This window comes from Astatotilapia calliptera, chromosome 7 (genome assembly GCF_964374335.1).
Source record: "Astatotilapia calliptera chromosome 7, fAstCal68.1, whole genome shotgun sequence".
Lineage (NCBI taxonomy): Eukaryota > Metazoa > Chordata > Actinopteri > Cichliformes > Cichlidae > Astatotilapia > Astatotilapia calliptera.
Window position 1 is genome coordinate 60,598,161 of NC_137428.1, and position 10,034 is coordinate 60,608,194.

Consider the following 10,034-nt stretch of genomic DNA (forward strand, 5'->3'; position numbering starts at 1 on the left):
TGTAAAACCAATAATGCTACTAAATAAACAGTCCTGCAAAAATGTATTTACCCTCTTTCTGATGTCTTTTTTTTTCATATTTGTCTCAGTTAAATGTTTCAGAACATCAAACAAATGTAAATATTAAACAAATATATCTAAGGAAAGACAAAACGCTATTTTGTTCAGTGATGTGAAACATGTAGGTTTGACAAATATGCAAAAAACTAAGAAATTTTAAAAGTGAAAATATTGTATATAAAGATGCACATATTATACAAATATAAAGAAAAACCTAAGTGTTAAGGGCCATGAGGTGATTTGAGACATCTCGAAATGCAGCGAGAGAAACAACTGATGGAGAAACGTCCTCCATCAGTGCAGTAACTTTCCTAGCAACTGTCTGCGACTGCCTTCTTTAACTGCCACCGGCTACAGTATTTGTGTTTAGCGTTTCACTTTCTTCACACGCCGAGTAGCTGATTTCCACAGGAAGGGGTTAAACTGGAATTAAGAATACATCAGACCTGCAGGTGAGGGTGTTTACACATGTGGGTTTCCAACTTCACATTTCAAAAAAGGCTTGAGGTCTGCTTTTTTTTTTTAAAGTGGAATTTGTTCATATTCTCTACAATTGTAAGTGAGAGACCAGCAGAAAAATGTGAGCCACTAGCAGCATCAATTAAAATAACTTCACTTATGTTTGTACGACCATTAGGCTGATTACAGACTAACTTTTTTCCTCTAATATGTCACACACATGTTTAGAAAACACGTTTGAGAAGAGACAGGCTCCCATGACAAGCAGAGTTTATTTTGAAAACTCCTGACCCCACTTATCTACTTTCCAGGTTTAGGCAAAAGGACATTAAAACTATGCTTTACAATATTTAAATGTCCCCTTGTAACTTCTTTTAATCCAAATGTTTCTGACAGAAAAAAAATACAATCTGTTCAATGTAATATTAGTTTAATTTTGTAAATGGAATGGAAACATAAAAACACGATTACAATAAACATTTAAACTTCATTAAAAGATACTTCACAGCTTACACAAACAGGGACATGGAAAAAAAAAAAAAAGACTAAATGGAAAAACAAAAGCACAATAAGAAAATCAATAGAAGTGAGAGGTACCATTATTTCACATCAAAAATACACTGAAGGACTTTTTCCAAACAAAAACTGTATTTGTGACCCATTAAATGCTGCAACTATGAATTGGTAACTGAACTTTTCCTAAGAACCAGACAAATTGGAGTGCCGATGTTTCTGTAGAAAGCATATGGATGGCCACCCTCTATTCCAAAGACATTGAGCAGGCTTAGCATGTGTGGGCCAACTGATTGTCAGATATGCGGAAAAGTACGAGCTGCAGTGTGTTTATATTTTTGGTCACTCGGGACTGTGCTGCTTTTCGTTGTAGTTCTACAGTTTGATCCGGAGGTATTTTGACCTGCATCGGTTCACAATGTGTTGTGAACTAAACTGAACAGTTCCAGACCGATGATTACTTTTGCATTTGTCTGTTCAGGCTAACTGTAAGTAAACACTGAAAATCAATCAGTCTATATAGCAAGCTGTAACTGTGACAACCTTTAGAAAATGTTAACTGACTGTCATGGCCAAAAGAATTCACAATAAAACTGTATTATTAACATAGATACAGAATATTTACAAAAAAATGTTATCAGTACAATTCTCCAAGAATCGTTGACTTTATTATTTTTCTGTTTTTTTAGAAAAATTAATTGCACTAGTTATAAGAGTGTAGATAGGCATTGTTTGTAACCAAAACTGTATAAAAAGTATATAAAACAATAAACTACAAGACTATTTATTGTATTATCATATCTGTATAGTTAATATGATCTCAATAGTTCATTTTCTAAAGATCAAGGGTCTCGTTAATACTTACTGTTACAGTCCTAATCTGAATAGCCCAATTCTCGTAATTGTTTCTCTCTGTCCATTAGTTGTGGTGAGATCTAGCCAGATCATAGTTCAGATACACCACAGTAACTGTGATATCATCTCTGTACATTCGCGCTAGATCCTCCGGCAAAGCAAGCATTGACGCCAGCCTCTCCTGGGATAGTTCTCCATAGTCCCCAGTGCCGAGAGCATGTCTGATGAGGTGTGTGGCAGCGTTTGTGTCTAGAGCCGGGGAGGCACGGGCCTGGCGTTTCAGCAAGAGTTCATGCATCTGACCCAACTTCAGCTTTCTCTCAGACTGAGAAACTGGAGCCTGGAAGAAAAAAACAAAAAGGTTAGTTAGAAGCCTTTTTGTTTTTTCAGGTCAAGATTGCAGGATAAAGTCTAAATAAAGTGCTGTATCTAAAAGTTACATGTTGTGAAGTAGTTACTCCATACAAACCTGTAGGTGAATTCCACTCAGGTGCTCTCCAATGAGCCGTACTGCCTCCTCACTCCCTAGTTCATCCCATAAGCCGTCAGTACCGAGGATCAGGAAGCAGTCCTGGGGTCTCAGTTTATGATAAGTGATCTCAGGTGACACGTCCAGGTACGGCGGTGTTAGATAGTTAGGCGGAGTGTACTGATACAGATTAAGAGAGTCAAGGTCTACTCCAGATTCCAGGCTGGCTAAAATACTTTGCTGCAGCTCATGGCTCCATTTAAATCTCACATCACCAAACGCACGGAGTGGCATTAGGACCTGACAGAAAGATAAAGAATTGAACCAATGACTCATTCTCTAAACCGAATGGCAAACAAATTTGTGATCTGTTGCATGTGGCGACAAAAACCCACCCCTAGCAGCCTGTCATCTGTAACCACTGTGTCGCTCTCTGAAGGTGGATGTTGGGCTTTGATGCGTTCCACCTCAGCCTGGTTCTGTGAGTTATGGTCTTGAGAAAGGGGTAAAGCGCTCCATGAGCCATCTTCATTTTGCACCCCTAGTACTGCTCGACAGTCACCGGTGTTCGCCACGTGGATGCCATCCATGCCAACATGGGCCACACAAGCAGTGCACCCGGCAAATGCAACCTGGACAGATAATGCATGTGTATCAACCTTGTATGAACTTAAAACACACTAGAGACCGAAGACTGCTGTATCTTATTACCTGAATGGCTGTACTTCTCATTAGGTCATTGGATAGAGGAACTTGAGCCTCCAGAGAGATGTCAGCATCAAGCCGTTTGAAAGCATAATCCAGAGCATCCTGAGGACTAAAAAAAGAAAACAGGCTTTTTGTTTTGTGCTATTCTGCATACACAGATAACTGACAAGTTAAGACATAAATCAACACGTATTAGTAAAGTGTTTGATGCTGAAACGGCTTCAGTGCGTCCTGTTATTGATTTCAAATTTTCTGTAAGGCTACTACAGGGATGATGTCATTCTTTAAAAATATTTTCCATATATAGTGGTTAGATGTTGGTACTTAAGAGCACTACAGTCACCTCAGTCTAAAATGTCCTACTAGTATTCAGTAGTAGAATATGATTTAGATCATTTTCATACTCATCAGTCCATTGTGTGACCCCTATTGCCCTTTAGATGTGTGCACTCTCATCATAAAAGAGACCACTCATATTAATATAAAAGTGTTTCATGTTACAGTGAAGGTGTTCACTGAGACGTGGAATCAAATCATGCCAGCAAAATAACTTTCAAAGCATAACAGAGCCAACAAATCCAATCACTGCAGAAAATTCATGTTTTTCCTTTCACTTTGTGTTATGTATTTTAAAGGCCGTTTGAAAGCAAAAAATAGCATAAAAATTAAAAAGTAATCGAGGGAAATGACAAAACTAAAAAATCTATCAAATGTGTGGAAATACATATACGTCTAGACACAAGTTTGCAGCTTAGGTTAGTTGCCATCATATCAATAAACATTTTATTTCTTGTTGTGCTTGTATTATTTCACACCCACCTGGTTCCTTTAACAAGCATATAGCCTATTTTAAACTGTATTATTAAACCCCACTCAAACCTTCTATCACTACCACAGCATCCATCCCTCCACAGTGGGTCAGCGCCCTGACCCACTGGTGTCAAGACAACCATCTCACCCTCAATGTCGCAAAGACAAAGGAGTTGATAGTGGACTTCCAGAGGTGGAGAGAAGTACACACCCCCATCACCATCAACGGCGCTGCTGTGGAGAGAGTGAGCAGCTTCCGGTTCCTTGGTGTACATCTGGCTGAGGATCTTACGTGGTCAGTACACACAAACAAAACAGTGAAGAAGGCGCAGCAGCGCCTCTTCTTTCTCAGGAGACTGAAAAGATTTGGCATGATCCCCCGCATCCTCAGGACCTTCTATCACTGTGCCATTGAGAGCATCCTCACTGGATGCATCACCACTTGGTATGGCAACAGCACCGCCTACAACTGCAAAGCTCTCCAGCGAGTAGTGCGGTGCTCTGAACGGATAATTGGAGGTGAGCTTCCCTCCCTCCAAGACATCTACAGGAAGCGGTGCCTGAGGAAAGCGGGGAGGATCATCAAGGACTCCAGTCACCCCAGCCATAAACTGTTCAGACTACTTCCATCAGGAAGGAGGTTCTGCAGCATCCGGTCCCGTACCAGCAGACTGAGAGACAGCTTTTTCCATCAGGCCATCAGACTGCTGAACACGTCATAGACACCTCAGCTTCACTACTGGAACTTTAACATTATGCACTCCATACTGTACAGTAACGCCACTGTTTTGCACATGTCTCAATCTGTATATTTTATTTTATATATTTTATTTATTGTTTACTCTATTTAATTTGTAAAATATGTGTACACACACACACACACACACACACACACGTAGAAAAATATTTAGTATACACATCCAGAAATGCATATACTATTATATATTGTACATATATTTATTAGTTTCAGATGTAGCCATTCTTGTATTTTGCTTGTTTACATTATTGTATTTGCACAACTCTGTTGCTTGTGAAGCTCGCACACAAGAATTTCACTCACATGTGCTGTACCAATGTACCTGCACATGTGATGTGACAATAAAAGTGATTTGATTTGATTTTGATTTGATTTGACACACACAAAAACTGGATAATGCTTTAAAAGCTGGGTCAAAGCGTTGACATTTGTATAATTTTACACCATTTGCTACATCTATCAAGGACTAGGTTTGAAACAATAAAACAAGCTAAATAATAATTCCTCCCAGTCTTTGCTGAAGAGAAGATTTATTTGCATTTACCTCATGCCTGACTCGTGTTCATCACTGTCCAGTAATTCTTGCCAGAAGACTCTGAGGTTGTCGATGTACAGGGAAGCAGATTCACGATAATTAAAATCTGTATGATGTTTATACCACTGCAGGATGGGAGGAATAGGTCTGCTGTGCTCCATGCATTTTTCGAGTTCTTCCAGGCTGTGCCTTTGCATCATTGCAACTGCTATATAGTACAGCAGCCGCTCACTAACGGCCTGAGCACACGCCCAACCCCCGTGGCCATCAAACACTCCAAAGAGCATGCCCTTTGACTGGAGAAGACAGAGAAACATAAAATTTGATTTTACAAGAAACAAGTGGAAAAAAAACACAGATTTCACTATAGCAAGGGGGAAAAAACTGCATGCCTGTAAGCAGGTGGCTGCACTGCGACGGTCCTCATTAGGAGTGTTAGCAGCTAGCTGGTTGCTCTCAAACTTCCTCACAACACTTAGTCCCCTGCCATCAAACTCTGGGACACTCACAGACTGAAACAGAGATATGGTTTGTGTTACTTTAGCTATTTACCAAAACAGTTACATAATAAATATGAACTTAAAATGAAGACACTTAACTAGAGTTCGTCAATATTCACATTCAAACTGAAAAAGGTTTTTGAAAGAAAATGGCAAAGAAAATTACTGAACTCTTTTCAACCCAACTGAGGCAAGCATTCAGGTTGCTGACAACAAAATGCAATAAATGAATAAAAAGTAAAAACTAGTGTTTAGTGCATACTTCTTCTGCACATTGTACAATGGCCAGCTCATGATAGTCTGAGTGCTAAAGATTGTTACCCAGTCAAAATATGTGAGTAAATTTTTAAGTTCCCAAACACTTTCAGAGTTTTGCTAAAAGAAGAGGTGATAGGCATAACGGTAAACACAATATTTTTGATGCATATCGCTGGTATTTAGTAAAAAATTAGCACAATATTCTCTTTGTTGTATTTTCATTTAATTAATAAGTTTAAAGTATCTGCTGGGTAAGACTGTGTGCTATCCCTTACTTGTTCATTGGATCTAAGAATACTGTTGATCTGTACTCTCCTCTGCTGAAAGTCCAAATCCTGATGAGTTGAGAGGTGTCGCTGGCTTTTAGACAAATTCCCAGATTCATCACCATTGGATGGACCCCAGGATGAGAAGTAGCAGTGGGGTAAGTGAGACTGAGAACAGCAAATTGCTACAGCGTGTGCATTCTGAGGAAGAAAGGGGATTAAAAATACATTAGGGCAGTGGTTGCTAAAGCTTTTCTGCTAGACCCGCCTTTGATTTAGAAGAAAGAATAAAATAAAAGCAGACAAACCTGGAATTGAGCACCATAATAAAGCGTGAGTGAGTTTGACGCTCGTTGCAGGATGCTGGCGTACACACGTCCATACATCGCTGTTGCGACACTCTAGGTAGGCTGTGCTGCAGCCTAATCACCTTTATGCCTAGCTCAAGGATGAAAAAAATAAAAATGTTATACATTTGCTTATGTGTATGGTGATGCTACGATGTTCCTGGCGATAATTAAATGGCTAGCGTAAGCTGGTAGCATTTTACATGCTCCATAGATCAAACAGTTTCAGATTAACAACATGATACATTTGTTACACGCCACTCCCAAGTGGCATCTTCTGACATTTAGGTACATTACGTGCAAGTCCGCCACGTACCACAGAGCTGTCAACATGACACGTAAAGTTAGCTTGCTAGCTGGCTAGCTTGCGCTAACATTTGGTTAAAAACCACACCGTACTAGCGTTACCCAGTAGCCTGTACCTAGCTAAACTTCCACACATGTAGCGGCTTAAGATATATGTCAAGTCAACTGAACAACCAAATACGTACAAACTTCGTAAAACTTCGAGTGAATCGATGTCCATTGAATCACTACTCAAAATCATAACAGGACGGTCACGTGCTGAAACGTCTGACGTAGCAGTTATCGCGCTCTGCTGTAGTAGATGTAGAGCTTAGTGGGGTGCATGCTTCCTCTTTTCTTACCTCTACTGCAAATTTTTAGTGTCGATCCATTACACAATCGATCATTGTGATCTTTACTTCCCACAATAATTAGTGACTATAACAAAACACATTTTTCAGCTTTATATGTATTTTGAAACTGAGTTTTCTTTCGAGACCTGCAATGTATATCTGCTTCTAAAGCACTTTGGATCTGTTTCTGTTGTTTGTATGTGTTTATAGGCCGTCAATAAAATAATCTCGACGAAAAGGTTCAGACATTTTTCATAGTGACTGTTTGAGGTATAGATTTTAATGTAAAAACAATCATTTATCTTTAAATTTCTTTTTCTATTTTTCTGTCCACTGCTTCTTGGCTCTTTCAACGCATTTGGGAGAACAAAAAGTTGTGTTATCTTTCTCACAATTCCTGTTTTTCCTAAAGATACAGTCTTTGTTGTAACCAATTCCTAACCAATCGATATAAGTCCTTTTCTCCTTCCTGTGTTCAGCCGCCTCACATACAACTCACAATGAAAAATTAAATTATTTTATTTATTCGTACAACATCTCTATGTTGTACGAATAAATAAAATAATTTAATTTCAACCAGAGCTCAACCAGAGACGAAAAAAGTTATTTATATTTTTTCCTCAAGACTGTATTATAATTTAAACGTTAGGCTCAAGTGGCAAACTACCCGTTTCAACTACAAATTTACAAATCAATCAAATTTTGCAATTTCTTTCTTTTTTGTCCATTTCAGTCAACTTCCCTCAGTGACCTCCTTGTTTATGCTGCAGTTGGTTTTTGGCGTTGAATGGATATTGTCAACCATTTTTCTTCGAACATTATATTGATCATCTTTAAGAAGTTATCATTACAAGGCAGCGAGAGAGACAGAAAGGCAGGAGAGTTCAGGTAAGAGTTGGATTTTAAATAGAGGGCTCTGTGTGCGGGCAGGCGGAGATGAGGATCCAAATGCAGGACTCAAACACAGAATTGTAACTCAAAAGCTCAGCTTTATTGCTGGAGAAATTAAAACATGAACTGAACAAGGGTAGTGAACACGAAAATACTGAACACAGTATAAAACACACAGGCATAATCCGACGGTACGATGCAGCACTGAGCAAAGGCAAACACAGGGCTAATATACACAGGGAAGTAATCGGGGAATGGAAAACAGGAGGGAGACACAGCTGGGAGAGATTGGGGCTAACGAGTCAGGGGATCGAAGCTGGACACACTGACACAATCCTTCAAAATAAAACAGGAAACAATACACACTAAACTAAGACACGGACTGGACAGAGAGAGACAGACTAGACACTGAACTAAACCAGCAAAAAACATGAGAACACAAAACCTAAGAACTAATCCCTAAACAAGAAGAACTAAAACATAGATTAATAATCATCATCATCATAACCAACAAAAGCACCACAAGAGAATAAGAAAACTATCCATAATGCAAAAACACACCAAAACATAACAACTCAAAATACTGGGTCAAACTGACCCAGAACCGTGACAGGTAAGGAGATGTCATTTCAGGACTTAAACCAGACTCTAAGAAATTGCTGTGTCTAATTTTGCGATGCTGCGAGTAACAAACTGGGTTGAGTTTGGAGGTTGAAGAGGAACTTTCCCTCGCCAGGCCGACAGCCGTCTGTGTTTATCTCATGCAGCGCAGGGCTAAATTTAAAATTATTAAATACTTAAGACAATGTATATTCTTCTATGACAAAAAATACAAGTGTTCATTTAAGCAAATAAACAGAGCCGTAAGAGATGTTTTTCAGAAACTGTTGTCTTTATTTTGATTTGCAACTAACAAATTTTTTTTTAATTTGTAGTTTTTGTTGTGCTCTCTATTATGTGAACCCCTCACCTAATTTGTTATGTTTTTTAACAAGTTAAACCCCAACAATCAAATGATCCCCTGTGAGCAAGCACTAGGCACGGTGGAAAGGAAAAACTCCCTTTAAACAGGAAGAAACCTTTGACAGAACCAGGCTCAGGAAGGGGCAGCCATCTGTCGCGACTGGCTGGGGGGTGAGAGGCAAAAGAAAAGAAAAATGAGAGCACAAGTTAGCTAAATGTTGTCTAACATAAACCACTTATGGTTTTCTGGACTGTGGATGAAAAGCAGTCCATCATTACTAGTCTTTAAAAAGGGACTAATCGATCACCAAGGTGGCAATATGGCTCAAGGAGGCCATAGACAGAGTTAAATAGGCAATCACTGTTAAGCACTGAAAAGCCCCAGTAACCTGCAGCTATAATAAGGCCTACTGCAGCAACACCTAAACCTATTTTAAGTAGGCGTTTAGCACCATGACACCATGAACCACTAGTCGGAACCACGTCAGGAGATGGTTCTGAGACAGGAGAAACAAGCTCCTCGGGTTCAGGAGCAAGATTCTGCTGTGTCGGGACCACGTCAGGAGATGGTTCCAAGGCCGGAAAAAAAAGATCCTCGGGTTCAGGAGCAAGATTCTCCAAGGCCGGAAAAAAAAGATCCTCGGGTTCAGGAGCAAGATTCTCCAAGGCCGGAAAAAAAAGATCCTCGGGTTCAGGAGCAAGATTCTCCAGCTGCAGAGGTTCACCAGTGATGTTGTGAACAGCAGCTAATATTTTTTCTTCCTGCTCCCTTCTCAGCTGATCCTTAAGATTATTAATTATTTCTCCTTTAATTTTAAGATGTTCATAAAGTTCATCTATGAGATCTTCATTATGAACAATCTTGAAATTTTGCTTTTTGACTTTTTCTTCCAGCCAAAATATTTGCAGTGTCTGACTTTCTGTTGTGTTCTCATGCATTTTAGCCTGCAGAGATTCCACCTGTGACTGCTTATCATCCAGTGTCTGTCTCACCCGGCGCTGAAG

General features: G+C 39.4%; 1 protein-coding gene across 3 annotated transcripts; it reads right to left on the bottom strand.

The window, feature by feature from the left end:
* Positions 1 to 932: 932 nt before the first annotated feature.
* Positions 933 to 7,164, bottom strand: pdp2 (putative pyruvate dehydrogenase phosphatase isoenzyme 2). Of its 3 annotated transcripts, none has more exons than XM_026176135.2 (9): positions 7,029 to 7,164; positions 6,499 to 6,628; positions 6,200 to 6,391; positions 5,559 to 5,678; positions 5,176 to 5,462; positions 3,068 to 3,173; positions 2,752 to 2,988; positions 2,357 to 2,656; positions 933 to 2,227 (listed from the first exon to the last, which is right to left on the bottom strand). In XM_026176135.2, the coding sequence occupies exons 2-9, from the start codon at positions 6,574 to 6,576 to the stop codon at positions 1,952 to 1,954; spliced, it is 1,596 nt and encodes a 531-aa protein (XP_026031920.1). In that variant the 5' UTR covers positions 6,577 to 6,628; positions 7,029 to 7,164; the 3' UTR covers positions 933 to 1,951. The 3 variants fall into 3 exon arrangements, with proteins under 3 accessions (XP_026031920.1, XP_026031921.1, XP_026031922.1); XM_026176136.2 differs by having other exon boundaries at positions 6,499 to 6,632; positions 7,029 to 7,126; XM_026176137.2 differs by lacking the exon at positions 7,029 to 7,164 and adding an exon at positions 6,854 to 6,993.
* Positions 7,165 to 10,034: the final 2,870 nt, after the last annotated feature.